Genomic DNA, 25,131 nt, shown 5'->3' on the forward strand with positions numbered 1-25,131 from the left:
ATTACACCTAATAAAAGACGAACAATGTTTTCTCTCAATTTTCAATCAATATTTCTAAAGAAAATGGTAATTACAATTTTATATTAAAATTATATTTCCAATAATGTTCAAATTATTACTAACATTTTTTTATGACGTGTAAAGTCTTGAATATATAATTTAACTTTTTCATCAATCAATTTAAATATTAACAATATTTTATTTTTTTTATTCTAAATAATTGCGTTTTCAAAAATTGTAAATTACAGGTGATCTTTATAAAAAGTTGTGTAAATATTTTTATTTATATAACTGACAGAAAAGTAAATTACTTTATAAAATTTCTTTGTTAGATTTGCATACATTATTTTCTTTTGTGATAATTGTGAAAAAAATAAGAGTCAAAACGTTTATAAAATGAAATAAATTTTTTATTAAATATCTCTCATTCAAATCATATAATAGAAAAGTAACTCAAATATATGTGTAACTGAAAGCATTGAAGAAGTCTCTAGTCACTTATCTTTCCAGCTGATTACTACAGGTTCCAATTTTCGCAGTGGACTTTGAAAAGCTCAAGATTAATGTTATATAAAAATTGTGTTAATATCTTTTTCATATATCTTAATACATAATATTTGGGTGGGTGAATAAATTATTACAATCTCTATATATTAGTATAAGTGTATATGTAGCTTTACACACACACACACACACACATATATATATATATATATAATGTAAATCTTTAAACAAAGTTTGAATTGCTGAAATGTAAAATGTCTTCTATGGGTACGTTCAGGGATACGCTATTAGCATTTAAAATATCGTTTTATCTTTGTTACTTCTTGAGAGTCGAGTAAGGACAGAGCTAATAGTGTCTACCCAAATCAAGCCTATGTCTGCTGTTCATTTCATACTTATAGGATTAAAAAGCATAATTCCAGGAATAAGGTGTTAATGTATATGTAATAATTGTTTTTCTCATTGAGCAAATTTGTATAATTTTTAAAATTTTTTTATATAATTGTATACAATTTATATTATTTATGTTTCAATTTCATCCCATTTATTCAACAATTTATAGTAACATTTTGAAAATGCAAATAAAAACTTTGTTTTCATAGTTATTTTTTTATTAATACAAATTAATTATTTCTAAAACTTTATAGATTAAAAAAAAGCTCCATACGACATATAAGATTTTCTTTTCAACATTGATTATTAATATATTAATGTTTAATAATATGACTTATTTTTATCTTGCTGCAGTTATGATAACATGAGTATTAATTACTTTTATAAATTTACTGAAATTACATGTCCCATATTGTACCCAAGTTCTTTAAGACAATAAAGAATATCGGGAAGGGGAATATAACAGTTAATCATTATTATGGTAATCTCAGAATATTAATTGGATATTATATTGAAGGTGTTGATAGAAAAAAAAGAAAAACTTAACTCTTGCACATACTTGTGTTAATTATATCTTGCAACTTGCATTGATAGGCTTACAGTTCTTGTAAATCAATATTTATTTTTAGAGTTATGAATGAACATGATCTATGTATATAAGATCTGTTCAGATGTAAATATATATATATATGTATGTATTATTTTGACACAATATATGTAAAACTTTTCATGTATGAAGATAATTTGAGAGTAAACTGGATATTTTATATTTGTCTGATGTATTAAATTTGTGTATAAAGAATAAATGTATTGGGTGAATGTTTCAGGAATAATAAATACTGTTATAGGATTTTATTTTTATTCAATTTTGTGTAAGAAAGGGTAAAACTTTTGTTTAAATATTAAAACTCTATTAATAAATAAGGAGAATACAAATAAAAATAAAAATACGCCGATTATTTCGCCTTTTTTCACTACAATGTGAGTCTTGTGTAACACATGTTCGAATTGAATCCCTCAGCATTTTATTAAGATCTTCATCTTTATTTAAGCTCTCATGCGCACATATTATCCCGTAAACAAATTCTGCATCTCTTACAGATTCGTAGATCCCACTTTTTTGGCATACTATAATAAATATTCTGTATTGTATCAAGTCAATGTTTGATTAAACTTTTGATTAAACTGTAATGAAATAATTGAAAAGCTAGGTGGAAGAGGTAGAAGTTATTGAGTTTAGTTTGTCAGTATTAAAGAGAATGTATATTTATTATTAAATTTAGATATTGTTTAAATAAATAAAATATGTAGTAAATATACATTTTTTAACTTAAATATATACACGCATATCTAAAAACAGATTTAAATAAAAGAATTTTAATGCTTGTATATAATTTATATTTCATATATATATATATATATATATATATGGAAGTAAATATATAAATTTATAGTTAGGGTTATATGGAATGTAGATGTTAAAATAATATTAAATTATTGGAAAAAAATGAGAGACAAGTATATTTTTAGTAATACATTCACACATCGCTTATTTACATATATAATTGATAGACATCAACGTAAATAAAACTATATGTAAATACTATTTTTTTTCCTAAATTCACGATATATGAATAATATGTTATCGTAGACAATCACAGTCTTACAAGTGTAGAAAAGTTTCTAATTGCAGTATTATTTTAATATGAATCATTAAATTCTTTATTAACTTAATTATAGTTTGCATTATTAGAAACGCACGTTAACTAAAGTTTATCTAATTTAGAATACACATATTTATTGTAATGAATACTCACATGTATTATAATACAAGTGTAAGTCAATCAAATGCGCACATAATTGAAATGTGAAAAATAGGGAATAGATATATATAATATCCATTATTATGAAAAATTAATGTGTCTTCCTAATTTAATCCTAAGTATGTATCATTCTTTTGATACTCAAGTTGACCTTTTCCACCAAACTAGTCAATTGTCAAAAAAATATCTTGCTATTCATCTCAAATATAGGAATGTTCCATTGCAACAAGTATAAGATACTTCACATTCAAGTACTTTTATATTTAGATATAAACGCACACAATGTATAAATGCAATTAATAAATTTTAAATAAAATTTTTTCAATGTTGTTTGTATACAAAATAAATAATATAATATAAATAAAATCTTATAAGTTTTTCAGCACTCTATAACATGTAAAATATGGTATCTATCTTTGTGTTTTACATATAATAAAAGAATACATATATGTGATTATATCAATTAGATAAAAATTAAATCATATTTGTTAAATAATATATCGATAGTTTATTATTAATAATTTTTAATTATTTGTAATAGTTTTTAATGATTTTTCAGTTGCATATTTCTGCAAAGAACATTGTACATTATAAATTTAAAGCTAAATGCACATAAATATAATTATAGATATAGGTCAGAGTATCAAAAGTTTTCGTTTGAAATATTATTTTCTTGTTAGCATGGAACATCCCTTTAATATGATAATCCAATAAACAAAAAATACAAATAAAAACAAAAGATAACAATAATGATGCCACAAATGACATAATCTAATGATGTCACGATTCGGTGAAAAGAAAATATGAAGAATCATTAATTTTGCAATAAGAGAGAATATATATTGTTACAAATTACTTACATGTTTGTACACATCCAATATTGAATTCAGCATTAAGCAACATATGTATACACCTTTCTGTAAATCACAGTATATCATTAGTTAATTGATTTGTAAATATTAGCTACGATTTATTGAATAATATGTTTTACACATACCGATCTTCCGGTGTACGAGCTAAGTATTCTCGTTCGATTAAACCTTCAATACGTTTCTTAATTATTACAGGCGAAGGCAAAAATCGACCTCTTAACTGTTCTGTTACTTCTGTTACAAGTATGTTGTGCTAGAAAAAAAATTGATATTAATATTAATATTGCACTTTTTTATATATGTGTTTATATAGATATATTTTATATTATATATATATATATATATATATATATATATATATATATATGTCGTAGCCAGATTACAAAGTCCGTCTTTTTATAAAATGCCTAGATGTTTTATAAAGTGTGGCCATATTCTTAAATCGTGGTTAAATTAGAAATATTTTACAATCTGGCTAAGAATTTTAGTCTTTTTATAAAATGCTAACAACATTTATTAATATTATTAAATTTTGTAAAAAGTAACATAAATAAAATATTTAATAAATATTCTTATTAATAATATTATTAAATTTTATAAAAAGTACAATAAAATGTTTACTTATTTGAACAAGGACTGGCAGCATGACAACGGCTGTTTAATACATTTTTTTAAATTTAATAATATTATTAATAAGAATGTTTATTAAATATTTTATTTATGTTACTTTTTATAAAATTTAATAATATTATTAATAAATGTATTCATATAAGTTTAACAATTTTCTTATTTAGCAAAATACACAAAACCTATCACTTTTCTATAAATAAGTGGCTATCCTATAGACAGTTCATAAAACGACTGAAATGAACTAGTCAGAATCTAAAACGACATATAAAATAATTGTATTTAAGAATGTGGCGGGTCGCTTGTTAGCATTTTAAAAAAAGACTAAAATTCTTAGCCAGATTGTAAAATATTTCCAATTTAACCACGATTTAAGAATATGGCCGCACTTTATAAAACGGCATTTTATAAAAAGACCGACTTTATATAATCTGGCTACGACATATATATATATAATTCATGACAGTATATCTTTCCACGATTACAAAATCTATCATCATATATTTGTAATATATGATATTGATAGATTAATATCGTACAGTAAAAGTAAATTTTTCATAAGAATTTTTAAATTACATACAGGCATACGCTTTCGAGCTTTCATAATCCGCACAATAGCAGCTTCGATTTCATGTTTTCGGTCTTCGTCAACTTTATTGCGTGTTTCTCTTCTCTCTGGTTCAGATTCTCCTTTTGCTGCTACAGTTTGGATCTTCACTCTTTACAAAGCAATATAAGTAATTAGTAATAGTAATTATACATTATTCTAATTACACATATATTCTATATGTATGTATTTATAAATTATATTTATAAATTAAATATATATAACACATATGCACCTGTGTAATTTGCTAGTAAAACTATCATTTACACAGAAACAGTGTGAAGGTTCAATTTCCTTGGTACGAGGGTGTTTAAGTAAAATTCTTTGCGAAGCTTTACCCATGGCAAGAGATTGTAATGCTCTAACTAAGTCCCTCTCTGGAATATCGGTTTCACCTTGAATTTCCTACACAATATTCATTTATATATATGTATATATACAGATATAAATACTTTGATTTTTATAAATAGTGTTATATATATACAGATAATTCATTAATTATTTAAATATCATATATTTATCAAACTAACCTCATATGTTAATCTTTCTCTTTTATTGAAGAGCATTAAAACACACATTTGATAAGTGGAAACTTGTATAATGTGTTTTCGCGGTGTACTACATGCGCTGCTTCGCTGGCTCACTAAGCTGCCGCTTGCACTACTACCATTCCCAATAGAACTCGAAGATGATGGAGTATCTAAGCCTCCACAACTACTTTCTTCTCTTCGTGGTCCATGGAATATAGCATTCAGATCAGCGGAGCCTACACAATAAACATTTTTTTTTTATTCATGTTACTAAATGCTTGAGTAATTACAAATATTAATAAATAAAGACATAAAAATATTGCTTACCTAACTGAGGCTGTAACGTCAATTGGCGACCACTATGTTTAGCCAGATAGAAGCGCCGAAAGGCATCGAAGGCATCACGCGGTGCAGTAGGCATACTGCACTTAGGGGTCGCTGATTGCGTCGGCCAGAAACCAGTTGTGAGCACCCGAACGCTAATATCCACACCATGCAGATTGGTCTTTACAAAACAAAAAATAAGATAATGTAATATATAAGCACATATAAGCGCATTAATATTCGTTTATAAAATATTTTAACATATTTTAAATAAACACAAGCAAAATATTATTTGTTAGACGCATAACTTGATTATATATAAATGTCGTTTAGAAACATATAAAAATAAATACTTATATAACATTTTAATATCATAATTATAAGTATGTTTGTAACTATAATAAAATTATCTTAATTATAATAAAAAAACTATTATTTACACACATTAGCAGAATGTTTTGTACTTTATTATATTGTTATGTCCGCCTTGTATAATGTTCCTGCGCCGCGTCGTACGACCGCTCGTTGCGGCAAAAGAAGATCGTCTTCGGGAGAAGGAGAGAGTCGGTGGTTAAACGTCGGACTTTTTAGAGATTCAGACAGCTGTCAAGCTGAACGGTCGCGTTATTACACATTACATACTTCTATATAGTTTCCGTGTTGGTGTTTATTATTAAAGTGCGTGTTATTAATTAAAAGTATATTTTATTTGCGAGTGCGAGTCTAAAAGTGATAGCCAAACGGTTCCGCCGTGTACGCGTTCGATATATATATATATATATATATCGATCCGGCGGACGTAACAATATTAATAATTTGATAATATATTAATAATTTGATAATATATTAATAGTTTGATATTTACACCAGATGTAAGAACATGATCCTTAAATTCATCCATAATTGTGTTACTGACTGTTATATCTTTAAACATGCCTTCTAACTTTGATGTAAACTGACATCCACATTCAGTCTAAAAAATAAAATTGAAAATGTACATTATAAATTTTTTACTAAATGTCTATATTAACTTACACCTCATGGATCACTTTCCTTTTCATATATTATAGAAAGTGTATTCCTAAATAATATACACTTTGAATTATATACCATGTTCTCTTCTCATTCCTGTGATATGCGAGTTTGAAATATTGTAAAAATAAAATTTTCAGAAAAAAGCTGTACAATATATATGAAAAGAAAAGTAATTCATGAGATGTAAATTACTGTAGATATTTACCATTTTTTTAAATTATAGAAATATAAACAATTCAAATATAAACGAAATAATCATGGAGCTGATTTTTAGTACTAGTTCTGACCTTAAGTTTGGATATCATATTCTTTTCACTATCATCCGAAACAGACTTATTCAACAATAATCGCTTGGCTAAGTGTTGCTTATAGTACCGTTCAAATACGTCTTTCTCTTGTAAGAAGCGGAATAAGACCATAGTTTTGTCTAAGATTCCTTCAATTTCCTGCTCCGTCATCTAAAATTAAATAAACTTATTAAATTATGTAGACAATTATATAATGTGTTGTTACAATTATGATAATATTCATGTGATTGTCAATTATATGTGATTAGTATTACTAACTCCTTTAACACCCTTCTTCAGTTTGTCATCGATAAAGAGTGAGAGATATTCCGGGCTTTTAGGATTTAAATTAAGGAAATATTCAAAGTCCGATGCTATCATTTGTTTGTAGTTTTTATCATTATTAAAAGAATAATGTAGAAAATGATCAAAGCGGTCCTTTAAATCTAACAAATTTTGGACGTAAAGAACAGCATTTGTGGTTGATTCATGCTCCTCTTGCACCAGAGCTCGACCTTGCTCTCTAAGGAATTGAGATACACAATCGCAGACAGTGCGTAACCCGTCCGACACTCTTGAAAATAGTTTATACATACAACCAAGATCTTCTGTTTTCTGATTTTTGAGCATGTGCACTACACCACTGTTTTCCATCTATCAAGTATAAAAATATTGACTTAGTGTGTAATTTAGTGTATATAAGCTAAATTACATTAGCAATTAATAAAATAAATCATAATAAAAACAAGATAACACACCTCGACAATGGTTTTCATATGGATTTTGATTAATTCTTCTTCTACAACTTCTACTATCCGTGATTCGGTGGATTCATCTAAATAGTGTTTTGCTCTTTCAGATTCTTCACAAATTCTAGCTTCAACTTTTTTTATGTATACCGAGGCGCTATTTTCTGCCAAAAATTTTTGAGATTCCATCTAAAGAAAATAATCTTGAATGTTACATGTAGGTGTTCATGTATATTTTTAAATGATACATTAAATACATTTTGTACTAGACACTTACTCTATAAAACTCAGCACTTTGCTGTAAAAAAGGCCTTTCAAAATCTTCTTCATAAACTTGACGACTGTTAATTCCAAGTAACATTAACATTTGGCAGGCATTTTTTATAGCGCTACGATCTACGACTTCTCCTCTTCTTTCCCTTGCAACCATACCTAATAATGTCTCACGTAAATGATCTCTGACACATCCATATCTAACCACCTAAAAAAATTGACAAACAGTTTGTTAATATATTATATTTACTATTAATTCGTTAATATATTATATTATATACATATGTAAAAATCAAAGATATATTGAAAATCTATGTGTGAAATAATTTTAGTTTCACAAATATGTAAAACATAATCATTCAAAAGATTAATAATTATCTCAAAATAGAATTTTATGATCTAAGTTCTTTATAAATTATCTTAGTAGAAGTAAAACATTTGTGACAATTACCTGATCCCGAAAAATAATTAATCCAAGATTATACACATTGTCTACATCATTCTGTTGAACATACACTCTGTCCATATACATCAATATATCCCTAATCATCACCATTGACGTTTGGTGATCGTTCCATGCAAGATTTAAAGTTTGCAAGAAGTTATTATGTAGAGATCGAAGAACATCTTCCCGCACTTTATTTTCAAGATGATGTGTTACAACTTCTTTCAGTCCTGTGTACAAGCGTTCACCATATTTGTGAAGAACCATTGTGTAAGCATTGCGGTAAAGTTCTTCAAAACTGAGGCCAGAATTATTCTTCTTCTGTATTTCTTGGATAGCACTTTTCAGCAAAGCCCAAATGCTTTCTACATACTTCTCATCCATAGTAGTCTATGAAAGTAAAAAATTTTTAAGTAGCAATCAATTAACTATTAATTATGGATAAGACTAAAAATATTTATACCAAGCTTTAACACATGTCATGCAATTAATATAATTGTTTATAATAAAAATAGTATATACTGATTACTAGGTAGAAAATAATATACTAATTGATAGATAGAAACAGGTAGAAAAGCAAAGTGTGAAGTATAATGATTCTCACAAGAGTGTGATGAATTATGAAAGGACTGTTTTTATATATTAATTCTGATACAGGGATTGTCTCATCCACTCTGCCTATTTGCTGCAGACCATGGTCTTTAATTTGATAATTCATATATGTGCAATTCTATTTTTTTTTATATATAAAATTTGCTTGTATGTTTTATTCTATTAAATTATAACTTTGATTTTTTTGTAATCAAAGTTATAATTTAATATATATTTTTGTATATATATTTATTTTAGAGACAGAGAATATTATTTGTTCCTATTTTTAACACTTTGTACAAGCTTTCATTATATATATATATAATATCAATTAAATCTTTTATCTGTAATTTGAGCTTAATATTATCAATTGTTTCAAACAATGCAAACAAGACTAATACCTACTTTTAAATAATATTAAACATCTAATCATATAACATAATTGCAGACTCATTGTCAGTATTAAAAATTTGAAGTAAAATAAAAATCTTTAATTAAATTTTCAGAACAATTTTTATTTATATATAATGTAATTTGTTAAAAAAAAAACTCTTAATTATACCTAAAGACATCAATATATATAACTGACTTTTTATGAATATATAATCTAATAAATTATATATGTGTATATGTATGTGTAATGTATAAAGTATAGAATTCTTATTATTTTATAAATAAAATCCAACCTTTATATAAATTATTATCATCATTTTACCTTATTATATTCAGTAATAAAAAGAAAGACAATACTAGTTATAAATTTGACAAATAGTAAAATATTAAAAATTTAGAACATGTGATATAACCTGATTATATAGCCACACTTATTGCAATTGTTTTACACTGCTATGGTAACCATCACTGATTGTTAATCTTGACAATAATTCAGTAATATTATATGTAGATAACTACAAAAAAGTACGCAAAAAATATTAGATGTTGAACATATTCATAATTATATTAAACTTTCCTTATTGAACAAAATACATTAATTGTACAAAATATGTTATTGCTATATGCAATCTTTTATAGAAATATAATTCAAGATATCAATATAATGTATGATATTTATTTTGTACTATCAATCTTGCATATGTTTTACTATATCCATTTCAAAGTTTACATCTTAGCAATTAATCCAACTGATATTGATTCAAAAGAAATTATTGTAATCATATGAAATCAATAAATAATATAATATAAATTTTAAATTAATGTCTAATCAATATAATTACACAGATATGAATATTAATATCAATATTACATAAAGTAATATGTACTTGTTAGATGTTGTGACATTATTTCTAATTATTTTAAAATAATTTATTATATTTGCAGATATTTTATTTTTCAATCACTTAACAGAGAATTTAATATTATCTTTATATAATTTTAATCATTATTCTAGTTATTAAATCATTAGATTATATATCATTTAAAATTTCTGAACAGATATTAAAAAGTGAAAAAATTATAATGAAATTATATGCGAATAAACGTGAGTTGACAGATATACATATGTATTATATAGTATAAACTCTGCATCATATAAACTGTAAGTAATCATAAAGATATCTAACAAAAAACATATTTGTAAGAATAAGTATGAGGTTTGCATTCAAATAAGTATATAATATCTTCGTTAATAATGAAATCATTATGATACAAGCCGTCACAATTCGATACTCGACTTGCATTTAACGGAGCATAAATGTGAGTGAGTGAGTGAGTGAGTGAGTGAGTGAGTGAGAAAGAGAGAGAGAGAGAGAGAGAGAGAGAGAGAGAATGAGAGAGGGGGGGGGAGAGAGAAAACGATGCGATTATATTCCAATTTTCAGTTGTGTGCGATACGTAGGTTATGGAATTATGTTTATACATGCAGACTACATTTGTGTGACCTGTCGCGCGATACAGATAAAAGATACGAAATAAATAAATAAATAAAATAATCCAACATGGGGAGCAATGGTAGCTATATTCCCTCGATTACATTTAATCGTACTCTAACGTATCACTCACCGGAAAAGCACGTATGCGCATCTTGCTCTCCTTCTTCATCAGGGCACTGCTCTTCATCATGTCGAATTTTCGGTCTCAACGCGTCCTCAAGGGTCCTCTCCCAGTTAATGCCTTCCCGATGCTGCTATGATAAGAGCGCGGCGCCGCGTACACATTGATATCGTTGCTTCTTTTTAAGCGTAGCGGGCACACATTTAGGTATATATCGGGAACAGCCGATGATCGCGAACCACCGTGGTTGTCGTGAAGAGACAAATGGAATCACTGCCGAACCATACTCGCGAAGACAAGGTACGGGGTACTGATGACGGGCGAGCACATTCAACGACGCGTTTTACTCAGCGTCTCCCTCTTAGCTCAAGCTACGACACTATTTTTTTTCTCCGATCTGGCAAGCGAAACGCTAAACGCGCTGAAAGGTACGCGCTTTTTGACGATCGAGGCGAAAAGCGACAACGATGACGGAACGAGAGCGCGAGAGATGGAGTGAGAGAGGGAGTAAGGAGACAGAGTACGAGAGGGAGAAGGAAAAAAAGAGAGAGATGGGTAGATAGACACAGACACGGTACAGTCGAAGAATCGCGGCCAAGGGGGGAATATCGCACTTCTGTCAACAACCTGAAGGCTGAAGGGTCCGATCTCCTTTCTTTTTCATCCGCAGCTGCGAGAGAGTCTCGATCTTCCCCAGTTGACGATGATGACAGTTGCTCACTGATCTTTTAGCGAAGCAGCCGCGGATACAAAGATAGTGACATAATTGAGAGAAGTCCGGTACAACAGCACCGCCACGCTAATGTGAGTTTTCGTTGCGCCAACAACACCGCCACCGTCGTCAACAACAGAGAGCACAGAGCACAGGGAATATTTACCACCGGAGAAGAGCTTGAGAACGGCCACGCCAGCATTTATTTTCATCAAAATATCCCTCCTACAGTAGCGCCATCACGTCTACTTTTATTACTGGAAAGATTTAGCCACATTCATTTTTCAACTGGTAAAATCGCAAACTCCTTCACATCCTAAGATATTTATTATCATTATTATATTTGTTATCTTCAAAAGGACCGATATGTGCTCGAGACATAAACTTAGAATAAGCAATATATATAATCCTGATAATAAGATTTATTTCCATTTTTTCCCTCTTTCTTTTTTCTCAATTGCTCTAAAAAAGTTTACACTTTTTTACTTGTTATACTGTTTTCTCTTTAATTTTGTAACATATATTGAACATGGATCTAGAAATATCTCCTAGATTTATGACATTTAAGCTTTAGATGCAATATTGAAAAGAAAATTTTTCGATTCAAGCAATCTACAAGTATCAAAAAAGATGTACATACATGTGGGAAATATTTTATATAATTTCATTTTTTAATTTATCTATTAATTTTCTTATCAAAGCATTTTTTTCTAAATATGTATAATTTTTTTGTATATGTTTACAAAAATGTAAACTTTTAAACTTTTATTTTTTATTTTGGTTATAATTATTTTTAAATTTTATTCTATTTTCTTTTTCATATAATATAAATAATATATAAGAATTACTTATTTTATATATAACATAAATATACATATATAATTTGTAAATGTCTAAAAAGCTACATATTTCATGGTTTATTTTTATCTACTTAATAGCTAGTTTATACTCCTTTATCTTTCAATTTTCTCTCTTTAAGAATTTATCTTAATTTTATCACAAAATTGTTAAAATCTCATGAAATAAAAATCGAATATCTTTAAATGATTATTCTCTATCATTTTTAATAAATGTGTATAAAAGATGCTCACAATATTATAACTTTTTTCATTGATATATATAAGATACATGAAATTGTTTGTCGTAATATTTGTACAAGCACTGATAATACATCACAGATATATAATTATTATTGTAAATTGACCATTGTAGTCATTAATTTCAGGCCAATTTTTAGAATCAACTTATTTCAAGTATACTTGAGTCAGAAGAAGTTGTATATATTATTATTATACCTATAATGCTTATAATAATCGCTAAAATCCATGCATTCCAATACTTATTTCCCATGTTTCCTTGGGATAGTTTCGAATTTTCATACTTGTCTTTCCTCTTTCGGCGCGGTTTGAATTTTTTCTCAAATTTCTCAATCTCTTCCCGATTACGTAGCTCCTCTGCTTCTCGTTTCTTTGCTACAATAGCTTCTTGGGCCTCCTTTTTCTCTTTTTTCAATGACTCGCACACACTATCGCATTCTATAGTAATCTTCTCCTTTTGAAGAAGCAAACAAAGGAAATCCTTTTTGATTCTTTTACATTTACACCATAATCTAACTTTCTTGCTGCACTGCTCCTGTCCTTTACATTCTCCTGAATGGCAATCGTTGATACAACGGTGGCCGCACGAATACTAAAATAAAAACAATATATTTTCTATTAAAAAAAAGACGCAAAATTTATATATACTTCACCAAGATTACATGAGCGTAGTTACATTTTTTGGACACTGGTTTCCACATTTAAGTAACTCGTCGCGTTTCTTATTCGTAGCGGTCATCAAGTCTACACAGTGTCGATAAAGGGTACTAATACCACAATGGCAAGAGACTCGCACCAATTGCTTGCACGGTTTGCAAGGCGCAGGATGACAAGGTTGTGAACATGCATGTGTACAACCCGGTAAACGTGCAAACTGGCATTCCTTCTCGCATTCCATACACGGCGTACCGCTGTCCGATTTGTCACCAGAAGTTTGTATCTTATGGCAAGTCAACTCACAGGTATGATTTTTACACGGCAGTAATCGACCGCAAGCTCTGCCACAGGAGCTCGGTTTCGACATATGACACGGCCAAGGACGCATCTCATGACCACCGAGACAGGTCACAGGCATAGAAATTTCACATGGTGGGCACGGTAAAGTCTTCAATTCCATAATGTCTTTCCCAGGCTTTTCCCAAGGTCCAATGGGCTGTGTTTTTACTCCGTTTGTGTTGACCTTCACCCAGACCTTTGTGTGACAAGTAGCTGGGCAAGAGTGACCACATCTCTTGTGCGTCAAGCCACAAATCTTTTTGCAAGGCGGACACGGGCCCTGATGACATCTGTGGGTTTCTCTCTTGCTATGATGACAGACAGGAGGAATTTTGCAAGATTTGTTGCACGGCGGCGGTTTGATTCTCTTTCTGGTACCACATGGTACTGTTATTTTGCTATTGCCACACCGACACTGCACGATATCCATTCTTGTGCATGGATAACAAGGACCGCTATGACAGGGTGCGGCGCACTTGTGTTTCCGACAATTAAGCATATTTTCGCACGTCTTCTCGCAGGGATTAGATGTATTCTTCGATATGCAATCGCAACATTTTTTATTACACAGATGTTTGCCACACAAACGCATTTGTGTACATTTTTTGTTGCAGTGAAATTCTTTTCCACAAGCAATCTCTTTGGTATAACTGCCACATCTACAGGCTTTTGTTATCACTTCTAAGCACTGACCACAACGATCAATATGGCACCTCATGTTGCAAAAGTGTGATCCACAGTCTAACAATTTGCCACAAGTATCGCCGCACGTTGGCACTTGCTGTTGCCTGCATAAAACTTCGTATCGTTTCTTCCCACAAGGACAACATCTGTTCTTTTCCAGTGGACAATTACCGCAATCATCAGGTAAGTGACAAGTACTCTCGCAGGTATGTACATTGCAGGAAAATTTTCTGTTACAAGGTCTCTCGCAAGTCCACGTATCTTCGTAGCATTTTCCTTCCTTTTGGTTACTCTTACAACGGCATTTCAGTAATACTGTTTCCATACAAGGGAGACACTCTCCAACATGACACAAGTTATTACAAGTGTGTAAGCAAAATTCATATTTTTTGTTGCATATTGTTCCACAACTCCAATTTTTAGCATTGCAACGACGTGGCTGCGGCGGTAGTTTGCCGCAATAGCATTTGACTGATACCATCTTTGCACATGGTGGGCATGGACCAGGATGACAGAGCAATACACATTTGTGACCACACTCTGGCTGTAAGAGCTTACCACAGGTTTCACCACAAGAATGAGGGATAATCCAGGGTTGATACGGAGGATTTATAATCTTTTTACAGAAACACTCGTACGATCTTGGTATATAATCCTGGTCATATTCCATGCGACATTTTGGGCTGTAATATATGCATTTTTATTAATAAAAATTAAATAGAATTTTTAACTTATATATTTTACATGTCTTACATGTTACTGTTTTAAAGTAATATAAATTCATGATATGTACCATGCCCAAATTGGTGTGATTCCTTTAGCTCGTTTGTAGCTCAAACTGTCATTGATCCAGTGTAAGATGCAGGACATGTGCAAAAATGCGTAGCATTTGTTGCAGTTCCATATCTGTATAAGAAGAACAGAACAATTATAATAAGCTACTTTATATACAATATATTATATTAAAAACTTATATTTTTTGAAAAACTTGAGCAATAAAGTTGATAAAGAAAAAATGTAATTACAGCAATTTAAAAACTTTCATTTTAAGATTATATTAAGTATATAAATACTGTTACTTATAATATTAATATAGACAAAAATTGCAAAAATCGCTAGTTTTGCACATTTGAAAATATATTTAACAATTAACTGTAATTAATGTAATTAATATATCTACAAGACATATCATGCTAGATTTGAATGTACCGGATCTATCTTTTTGACAGTTGATATACATATCAGGCAAACAGCACTACTTGATTGGAAAGAATTAACTAAGTATGATATCACTTTTTCTGCATCTGTGCCTTGTCCCTGATATGCCAACAATACTTTATCTACCACATTTTGGACATCTTCCTCATTTGTTTCATCTTCTTCTTCGCTAGATGAATTTAATGACATATTGGCCTCCAAGTGTCTTTCGATGGACAACTTATTTTGTGCTTGAGCTCTCTTAAATTTCTGCATCTTGAAATTCTACAATTTAATAGTATAAATGAATGTGACAATTAGAAATGCACACACACAAGTATATATATATATATATATATACGTTACACAGCTTGTTTACAACCAATATTAAAGGCATATATAATTTTCATCATAATTGAATGTAAAAAATTATTTATATTACAGAATAGTTTCGTACATATACACGTTTTCATTAGAATATATTAGTAAATATATATATTAATAGTTAGTTTGCATCTTGTGTTATTTTGCTGAATAATAAACATTTTACCGGCAAACTTCTGTCAACACAATCAAATAACAAATTATATTTTCTTATAATTCATTACCGATTTCTCTGCGTTTCTATCGATTTTACAGATTAACACTAATTAATCCTAATTATATTAGATTAAGTAACCTTTTAATATCTTTTACTACTACATATATTACAACTAATAACTTTATGACATATGAATATTGCATATACCACGTATGTAATACTACGTACTTATTGTATTACACACACATTCGCACACAATCGAGTTAAAAAATTCGGTTTCTTACATATAAAAATACGTCCACTTGACAGATGCTTCAAAGTATTTGTTTGCTTGATCAATGGAACAAAAGGACCATACACTTCAAAGCTTTTTATATTATCAACTGGACTGCATCACAAAGCTTGCAAATTTCTGATCTGGACCCTTAAGGTAAATTTTCACGAGCCGCTGAAACCGATTGTTTGAGCGACAAAAAGGATCACGTGACCAAAAATGACGAATTGATATCTTTATTTTTGGTCATGTGATCCTTTTTGTCGCTCAAGCAATCGATTTCAGCGGCACGTGAAAATTTACCTTCATAGAAACAAATTGTGGAAAAAGATATAATTTTACGATTATTTAAGTTGTAAAGTTAATCGTAGTTAAGGAGAGAAAGGGTAAAAAAGTGATTAAAAAATTATAATTATAATTTTAAAAGATATGCAGATGCAAAGCGCGAAAATATAAACTTTTACAACAATCGATAAAATATTATTTAGAAATGTATTTAGACAAATATTTAGGAAAATGTAAACAAGTAAAAATTATATTGATCGAAAATTTAAGAATTGCGATTGCAAAGTTTCTAAAACTTTAAATCTTATACTCGTAGTATATCATTTTATGATCTTAAAAAAATCTTTATAAATTTAAATTGTTAGACTTTTCCTTTCTAATACTTTTTAATATAAAGATTGAGACGATTTATTTTTGTAAATAAATTAAAATATGTGTAGAAAATATTGTAATTGCATAAGATTTATAATGATATATTGACAGAATTTCAGATTTTTTATACAATTTTGTGCAATATTCTTACATGTATATTTATCTGCTTAATCATAAAAAATTGTAATCTCAGAAGTGTCAGACTTACATTTACAAATAAAGTAGCAATGAGATAATTAATAATAAAATTACATTTTTAAATGTAAAAATATTAAACGTATGCATATAGTTGTTGTATATAAAATATTTGTGTACTTACACACACATACACATATGACGCACACACATTTTGATTTTTTAACATTAACGAATAAGACACTCAGTCTATTCTAATCTAATTGTATATTATTATTTACTTAATATTTAATGAATTGAATGATTTGAAACCTCATTTCATTATCTTCATTTGAAACCTACCTACAAGTATTATGAATAAATCTACTACACACATATACATGAATACACATAATGAATATATTAAATATTCAAAAATACACACACACACAAATAATCATGTTGAAGTGAAAAAAATCAAATTCCTAAATAAAAATAAATACCTTCTATTCTATACTTTTCTTTGTTATTCACAAATATTTAATTATTTTAATAAACTCGATTTTTTTTTTTACAAAAGTGTCAAGGTTTTAAAATCGATATATACTCTAATATTTTATATATACTATATGCAGACTTAATATAAACTACATAAATGTTCTTCCAATGGTGTAAATATTTTTGTCCTTATCGACGGATATAAAATAGCTATTTTATAGATGTTTAACTAGTTGCATAATTTATAAAAATTCGAATATTTTACAGCAGGATATGTAGGAATGAATTAACCGAAAACAGTCGGCAAATATGTGAACCAGAACGCGCTCTCTGTTTGACGATAATTCATTTGAATAGAGCTTTTAAACGTTGTATTGATATTGAGATAACGCAATTGTTCATGACGAGCGAGATCAAAATCAATCCCAAATTTGTGAAGGCGTCGGGTTTCTAAAATAAATAAAATAAATGATTTTAATTATTTACAATGTCATATCACTAACTAGTAAGCAATATTATTCGATACATACCCATGTTTTGCAAAATTAGAGTATGCCTCCATAAAAAAGCGATTCATGTTACGACCGTTGTCGGTCCACATATCTCGACTTAATTTCCATTTTTGTGGAAAAATTCTGCCTTAATATCTTGCATTAATAGATGCTATGGAATTTAAATTATAGATATGTATAGAAAATTAGAATCCATAAACGATACTCCTGTTAGCCAGAGAAGTTCTGTATCATGGGATACTCTAGTCCATTTGGGCAAATTGAGTGATTCTATTGAGGTATTTAGAACATACAGATAGGTTGGTATGTGTCTCTCCACCAAGAGTTTTGCTATTTTATCATATGGTGCAACATAATGAAAGTCTGATAAGAGCTGGAAATATTAATAATCAAGATAAAAGATAGTGCTAAATGTAACGGAAATTTTATTTGATAATGTCACATTACTTACATTTATATACTGATCACGAATGTGTGTAACGTTCTTTGCATCCGGCCAATATGTATACATGTACTTTATCGCTTCATAAACACCTTGTGGATTTAGAGTGTAATTATATTGCAGAACTAATTCCCAAACCTTTTGATTAAATAATTCAGAATTTATTATGTACTGATTTCTCACTAATGTATCAATATTTTCTGTAGTGTAAAAATTATAAAATATATATATATATATGTATAATAATCTACAGTATAATAATAATGTATAATTAAAATAAATAATAGTAAAATTCTAGATACAATGAAATAAAAACGATAAAAAATAATAAAATAAAAATAAGTGAAATAACATACTTATAATAAACGCTGCCTCCTGAGTCGTGACACCAGCCATATAAACTAAATTCTTGTTATATTTACGAGCTTTAATGTTCTCTTCTGGTGTTTCAAAACAAAAATAATATCAAGTATACCTTAGATCTGTTAAATAGTTCTATAAATTTTTAACTTTTTTGTTTATTTTGATAATGCAAACTTCAATTATATTGCTTATTATTACATCGTATCATTGTATAAAAATATCATCTCACAGTAAATCTAATGTATAATTAATTTCTATCAGTAAATATAAAATATAATCAATTATCACAGTTGAAACTTTTAACTACGTTTATATTTGCGATTATTTCTTCGGCGTATTATTATCGACCAATGTTATATCCTACAAGAATATAATACATTTCAGCATTTATATATCGCTATATTTGCTAGGTCAGTAATCTTTAAGATTCATTTTTTAGAAATGTTAATATTTTTAAATAAATCAATATTTATATTTACTTCGTCATCAGACTTTTCACGAGATCTTCTTTCTCTAAACCTTTGAAGGATTCGTTCGTGTGGCGAAGTTACAACCAAGCGTCGTGGATAATGATATTCCTTTTTTGCAGGTGTTAAACCTGAAAAAAAAGATGTTAAATAAGTCTGACTATTAAAGTTAGCACTACATAAAAGTCGAAGACTTACCTGTTGGTGTATCGTGACGTAAATCTTCAAGAAGGAATTTTCCGATTCTATCTTGTATTAAATGCAGTTCCGTAGCTGTTTTGTCATTCCAACCGGACGAAATTTTATTTTGTTTTTCAATTTCATCACTTAGATTTATAAACATTTGTAGCTTTCTCTGTTCGGCTTCTTTTATAAGTTTTATGTGATTATCATATCCTTCCTTTATTATATGATGGATATTCTGCAAAATTAATATGATTAAATATATTACTTAATGTGTTTTGTAAAATAATAATTTTAATAACACATAAGTAATAAAAATAAATTTACTTCGATAAATCCAATAGAAGAAGAATTATCTTCTAAGAATTGTTGTTCCATTTGTGTTTTATCATCCTCAATATGTAAATTGTTCTGCATTAATGCATCACAATGATTGTTTATGTTAGTTTGAAATTCGTCAGTTAAATTATGGCCTTTTTCTGCAAACTGCTTTGCTATTGTCTGATTCTAATAGAACGAAAAAAAATCAACATATATATTATCTTGATATTTTCATTTCTTATACAAGAATTAATCATCTTAAGAAATTTTTAGAAAAGTGTTGTAAGATGTAATGAAAATATTAAATAATACCTTTATTATTCTATGATTAATATCACTTTTAAGTATATCTATATTGTTCTGAATTTTTTCTTTTAAAGATTCATTTCCTTCAACAAATTTGTGATAGTTATCAAGAATAGTGGTATCCATATTATCACAAATTTCATTAACATGAGCCAAAGTAGTGCATGTATTAGAATGATTCTCAGTCACGTTTTTATTGAAGTTATTAAATTGTAGCCATAAATTTTCAAATGACTGTAAAAAAATTTATATTTTACAACATATTTGTAAATAAAATTACTAAAAATAATTATTTAAAATTGTTGATAAAAAAATATTAGTAAAATATAATCATGAGATAATATTAAAATTATTATCAAATTATGCTCATACCTTCTTAAACCTTTCTTGTTCCTCCATAATTTTACTCTCATTTTCATGAACAATTTTTATGTTTTTTCTCATGTCATCCATATTTTTACATAAATTGTCACGTTCATGTATGTTACGATCACAAAGTTGTCTTATTGATTCATTTGTATATTCCAATAACTTTTCAAATTTTTTAGATACATCATCATTTAATTGATGTAGGGTGTTTGCAATTTGCAAATTGTTAATTTCTATCAATTCATTAATTTTTGATGTCAGTTTTAGGGATGTGTCATTTAAAAAGTCCTGTTCATGTTGAATCAGGTCAGATGAATATTTTTTTTCTGCATTCAACCATTGTTGATAGCGAGTATACTAAAATAAAAAAATTTGTTATAGAAATTTTTTAATTATATCATTTTGTTTTTTTCACATATATGCAAATAACTCACCGAAATATTTATATTTTTTGTAAATTCATCTACTATTGATTGTTCTTTATTAATAATATCATTTGACACATGATGAATTAATGAATCTATATCCTTTTTGAACAGCTTTACTTGTGAATCTACAAAGATAGTCTAATGTATATTCTGATATTCATTTATATACATTAATAATTTTCTTTTACCTATTTCACTTTTCATGGAAGTACAAAACTGTAGAAAATTTTGCGAATAAAGTGCAACATTATTCTCCATGTCTTGAAACTGTTTTGCTATGTTACATCGAAATTGATGACCGAGATGTTCGTTTTCCTGTTCCAATTGCCTGTGTATATATATGTATAGATGTACATTAAATACAATTTAAAATAATTATAATAATACCAATATTTTAAAGTTGTTATTGGTATCTCTTATCCTATATTAAAATGATAAAATCAAATGCAATTACCTCTTATAAGAAATTTTATCCTGAAGCTTATTTACATCAGTTGTTACTGTGTCAGCAACATTCAAAAGTATTTGTGCTTGTGCCGAAAGTTGTTTTTCTGTAGATACATGTTTTTCTACTAAGTGACACTGTTCTTCTTTCTCACGTTCTGTCATTTCTAAACGTGCAGCAGCTGATTTCAAAGCATATGTGGTAGTTTCTAATTGTTTCTTGGTTTCATGTAGACAATTAGTTTGCTCCTCATGTTTTACTTGTAAATCATTAAATATTTGCTAAACAAAAATAAAATATAAAATAATAATACAAATTACTATGATAAAATATTAATCGTTATTATCATGTATCTATACCTCCTTAGCTTCCATAGTTTCCTTAAGCACTTTCATGTGAGTTATTTTTTCTTCAATTTCCTTATTCTGGTTTTCAATCAATAATTGCATTTCGTTATAATTTTCTAATGCTAAATATACACCACTTCGTTCACGTGCTGCTATTAAATCTCTTCTAAGTCTTTCAATTTCCTCTGTATATTCTTTAAGTACAGCTTTTTTAGACAATTTCTGATTGATCTCAGGACGATTTGTAATATTTTTAGCACGATGAGCATAATCTAATGTTGACAATGTTTCCTCAAGATTTATATTTGCTGGAGACACTGTTGCAATAATTGATGTTTTCGTACGTCCGCCTAATGATTCTTGCAGAAGTCTTGTTAATTTTGATTCCCTAAATGTAATACAAAAATAATAAATGTCGGTTAATTTTAGATTACAAAACTTGATAAAAATGCTAGTTCTCTATTTATACATATTCATATAAAATTATATTGTTAATACATTGTAATGTTGTCCTAATTACCTATATGGAATGTGAGGTGCTCTTTCAACAAGCGCTGTTATAACTCGACCAAGAGTTAATAATGACTGATTAATATTTCCTGCTTCTCTTGCTCTCCTATCAACTGCACCAGATCTTCCAATATTCTCACTTCCGGCTAAATCTACCAAATTTAATTTTCCAGTTTTCAGAAGTTCTTCCCCATCTATATTATTCTCTTTTATATGAATAGTAATCGAAAATACTGTATGGGAACGACTGAAAATATGGTATTAAAAGTGTTATTACAAGTATAACATAAAGTATATCATTTCTAAAAAAATAAATGAATAACATATATAAATTAAAATAACAACCTTGAGTGAGCATTCATTAAAGTGGCAGCTGTTTGTCTTTTCTCGGATCCTTTCTCTAGGATTTTATAGACTTCATTTTTATTATGTACAATTACTTCTTCTAATCCATGAATAATTACTGAACCTTTTCTCGTAGCATCCTCGTAAAGCCTACACAAGATTAAAAATATGAATAATAATACATGTATCTTTCACATTTTATTATTATAAAAATACATTTTAATCTTTAGTACCTTATTTTAGATGCATCATCATTAGGTGATAGCAAGTCGAATAATTCTTCATTATATAATTCAAGAAAACTAACTCGAACTGTATATTCTTGTACTTCCAACATACGTAATTCATCAAACAAATGACTCAATGCACGAGGTATAATTCCAGCTGTAGTTTCCTATATGTACATATAAATTTATTTTATATAAGTATATTATATAAGTATATTAAGTTTATATATATATTTAATATCACATTATTATATTTATTTCTTATCACAATATATATCATATATATTATGACAAAAATTTATATATATTGCAATTTTACATTTACTATAATATTATTTTATGTAAAATAGAACTGACACTTTGCCAATGTAATGTTGGATCATTGCTAAGACCTTCCATAGTAAATGTTTTTCCAGTTCCAGTTTGACCATACGCAAAAACTGTACAATTATATCCTGCCAGTACTTCCTCCAGCAATGGATTAACAACTGCATTATACACATCTATCTGTAAATTACAAATAATATTGTATTTTTCTTTTTCCAAAATATAAGTGTTTCTTAAAATATTTAAGATAAAAATCTTAATTGTTTACATAAAATAAAGAAATATCTCTTTACCTGTTTTGAAGAAGGTCCAAATACTTTATCAAATGTAAACTTTTTTGAGTGACTGCCTTGTGACTTTTCATGTACCACTATTTCTTTGTTAGATGGTGTTTCCACCACTGAACACGATTTTCCAATCTTCTCAGTAGCATTAATCGGCCTATTAAAAATTTTACCATTCCATGAAGATAATTCAATAGTAAAATTAGTGTAAAAATAAAAAAAAATCAGTTCTTAGTGTGACTATATAAAATTATTCAATTCATATTTATAAATAATAGAAAATTAAAATTAAACAAAAAATTAGACTTTATAGAAAGAATTTAATACACTTTTCAGAATGTACAGAGGATTCAGTCTTTTTTGAAATAGTAAAACATTAGTTTTTCAAATTTAATCCTTACTCTGTATTATTTTTGGCACCTTCTAACTGTACAGAGATGGATCAGTGTATTTTCGATAAGTTTACTAATATGTAAGTGTTTAAAAAATCTGATAAAATGTATATATACCTTTTTTGAACATTTTAAATAAAGATTAAAATAATAAATTTGAAAGATAATTTACTTAAATATATTATTTTATTATTTGTTTTCGAGAAATTGACGTTGTTAGAAAATCACAGACAAAAATGATCCATCAGTACGGAATAAGGGATAATTATTCTTGCTTACCTAACACGCACGAAAACTTGTATATGCTGGTTCTTATCCTTCTTGTTACGTGCTTCATTCATCATGATTTCTTGCGCTCTGAATATTTCTCGTTATAACACAACTGGTACGATTTCACTTCTTTCGCGATATGTTTTATTCCGTATTCAATTTCGGTTTGTAAACGCTACACGCTACACGCTAGCAGTTACAATAGACACAGGACACAGCATCCGTTGGAGAATTTGAATTGAGATTTTTTACACAATTGCCGCTAGGTGATGGCGTGCTAGAGTAACAATCACTAATACCAACTATTACGAAAAAAAAAAACTAGCATAAATAGCAAAAGAAAAGTTAGATAGTGAATCTGATTGGCTACGCCATAATGTAACTATTTGGAATGCCTTTAAAGCGACGTTACTAGTGTTTTCTGTCCTTGTTCAACTTTTAGTAACAAAGATAGAATACTTTTAGCGCGAATAGCGTTTTCTCAGACGCATAATTGAAATACATACTCTGGTTGTATCTCTTTTAAACGCTCATCTTGTCTCACCTGTTGTGTCGAAACACCTTATAGTTCTGTTAATATTTCATGCAACTATGAGAGAAATAGAAAAAGTGTGTGTGTATTATAATTTATATATATATACGATAATTTTGAAGTATTTATATATATATTTTTTAATTTTTTAACAAGTAAGGCACTCAGCCTATTTCTAAATATATATTGCTATTTACTAAATATGTAATGAATTGTACGTT

The 25,131-nt window shown here is 28.2% G+C and overlaps 4 protein-coding genes across 10 annotated transcripts; all 4 read right to left on the reverse strand.

Annotated features, from left to right (window-relative positions):
• Nucleotides 1-388: 388 nt before the first annotated feature.
• Cul3 (cullin 3) lies at nt 389-11,915 on the reverse strand. 2 transcript variants are annotated; one of them, XM_072895490.1, is made up of 14 exons: nt 11,080-11,915; nt 8,476-8,859; nt 8,029-8,232; nt 7,761-7,940; nt 7,282-7,656; nt 7,003-7,173; nt 6,546-6,653; nt 5,684-5,861; nt 5,357-5,592; nt 5,062-5,231; nt 4,800-4,938; nt 3,718-3,845; nt 3,581-3,637; nt 389-2,025 (listed from the first exon to the last, which is right to left on the reverse strand). In XM_072895490.1, the coding sequence occupies exons 1-13, from the start codon at nt 11,137-11,139 to the stop codon at nt 3,613-3,615; spliced, it is 2,358 nt and encodes a 785-aa protein (XP_072751591.1). In that variant the 5' UTR covers nt 11,140-11,915; the 3' UTR covers nt 389-2,025; nt 3,581-3,612. The 2 variants fall into 2 exon arrangements, with proteins under 2 accessions (XP_072751591.1, XP_072751592.1); XM_072895491.1 differs by having other exon boundaries at nt 389-2,039.
• An 806-nt stretch (nt 11,916-12,721) lies between these two features.
• On the reverse strand, nt 12,722-16,714 carry LOC140667482 (NF-X1-type zinc finger protein NFXL1). Of its 6 annotated transcripts, none has more exons than XM_072895487.1 (5): nt 16,307-16,444; nt 15,904-16,041; nt 15,353-15,465; nt 13,556-15,242; nt 12,722-13,471 (listed from the first exon to the last, which is right to left on the reverse strand). In XM_072895487.1, the coding sequence occupies exons 2-5, from the start codon at nt 16,030-16,032 to the stop codon at nt 13,022-13,024; spliced, it is 2,379 nt and encodes a 792-aa protein (XP_072751588.1). In that variant the 5' UTR covers nt 16,033-16,041; nt 16,307-16,444; the 3' UTR covers nt 12,722-13,021. The 6 variants fall into 6 exon arrangements, with proteins under 6 accessions (XP_072751588.1, XP_072751584.1, XP_072751586.1 ...); XM_072895483.1 differs by lacking the exon at nt 16,307-16,444 and adding an exon at nt 16,582-16,714 and having other exon boundaries at nt 12,724-13,471; nt 15,769-16,041; XM_072895485.1 differs by lacking the exon at nt 16,307-16,444 and adding an exon at nt 16,526-16,625 and having other exon boundaries at nt 12,724-13,471; nt 15,769-16,041.
• A 1,656-nt stretch (nt 16,715-18,370) lies between these two features.
• LOC140667905 (neuroligin-4, Y-linked-like) lies at nt 18,371-19,259 on the reverse strand (the record flags this gene model as incomplete). Its single annotated transcript, XM_072896253.1, has 3 exons — nt 18,371-18,725; nt 18,804-18,994; nt 19,151-19,259. Coding segments are annotated over 3 exons (513 nt in total), but the record flags the coding sequence as incomplete, so codon positions are not given.
• Nucleotides 19,151-24,618, reverse strand: LOC140667904 (kinesin-like protein Klp61F). The gene is made up of 16 exons (XM_072896252.1): nt 24,388-24,618; nt 23,726-23,873; nt 23,463-23,612; nt 23,112-23,272; nt 22,879-23,028; nt 22,544-22,780; nt 22,036-22,411; nt 21,686-21,957; nt 21,420-21,559; nt 21,238-21,356; nt 20,807-21,160; nt 20,441-20,668; nt 20,135-20,314; nt 19,823-20,045; nt 19,637-19,755; nt 19,151-19,517 (listed from the first exon to the last, which is right to left on the reverse strand). The coding sequence occupies exons 1-16, from the start codon at nt 24,450-24,452 to the stop codon at nt 19,479-19,481; spliced, it is 2,961 nt and encodes a 986-aa protein (XP_072752353.1). The 5' UTR covers nt 24,453-24,618; the 3' UTR covers nt 19,151-19,478.
• Nucleotides 24,619-25,131: the final 513 nt, after the last annotated feature.

This window comes from Anoplolepis gracilipes, chromosome 7, assembly GCF_047496725.1.
Source record: "Anoplolepis gracilipes chromosome 7, ASM4749672v1, whole genome shotgun sequence".
In the NCBI taxonomy this organism is placed as follows: Eukaryota; Metazoa; Arthropoda; class Insecta; order Hymenoptera; family Formicidae; genus Anoplolepis; species Anoplolepis gracilipes.

What these genes read in the sequence shown, in the direction of transcription:
- Cul3 (XM_072895490.1), bottom strand. Translation starts at nt 11,139, where the DNA reads ATGATGAAGAGCAGTGCCCTGATGAAGAAGGAGAGCAAGATGCGCATA. An exon ending in ATATGATATCCAAACTTAAG is followed by an intron (nt 6,654 to 7,002) that starts GTCAGAACTAGT and finishes TTTATTTTTTAG; the next exon opens with ACTGAATGTGGATGTCAGTT. An exon ending in GACGTTACAGCCTCAGTTAG is followed by an intron (nt 5,593 to 5,683) that starts GTAAGCAATATT and finishes TTTATTGTGTAG; the next exon opens with GCTCCGCTGATCTGAATGCT.
- LOC140667904 (XM_072896252.1), bottom strand. Translation starts at nt 24,452, where the DNA reads ATGATGAATGAAGCACGTAACAAGAAGGATAAGAACCAGCATATACAA. An exon ending in CAACATTACATTGGCAAAGT is followed by an intron (nt 23,273 to 23,462) that starts GTCAGTTCTATT and finishes ATGTACATATAG; the next exon opens with GAAACTACAGCTGGAATTAT. An exon ending in GCACCTCACATTCCATATAG is followed by an intron (nt 22,412 to 22,543) that starts GTAATTAGGACA and finishes TATTACATTTAG; the next exon opens with GGAATCAAAATTAACAAGAC.
- LOC140667482 (XM_072895483.1), bottom strand. Translation starts at nt 16,032, where the DNA reads ATGCAGAAATTTAAGAGAGCTCAAGCACAAAATAAGTTGTCCATCGAA. An exon ending in CTGTCAAAAAGATAGATCCG is followed by an intron (nt 15,466 to 15,768) that starts GTACATTCAAAT and finishes CTTCTTATACAG; the next exon opens with ATATGGAACTGCAACAAATG. An exon ending in ATCACACCAATTTGGGCATG is followed by an intron (nt 15,243 to 15,352) that starts GTACATATCATG and finishes CATATATTACAG; the next exon opens with CCCAAAATGTCGCATGGAAT.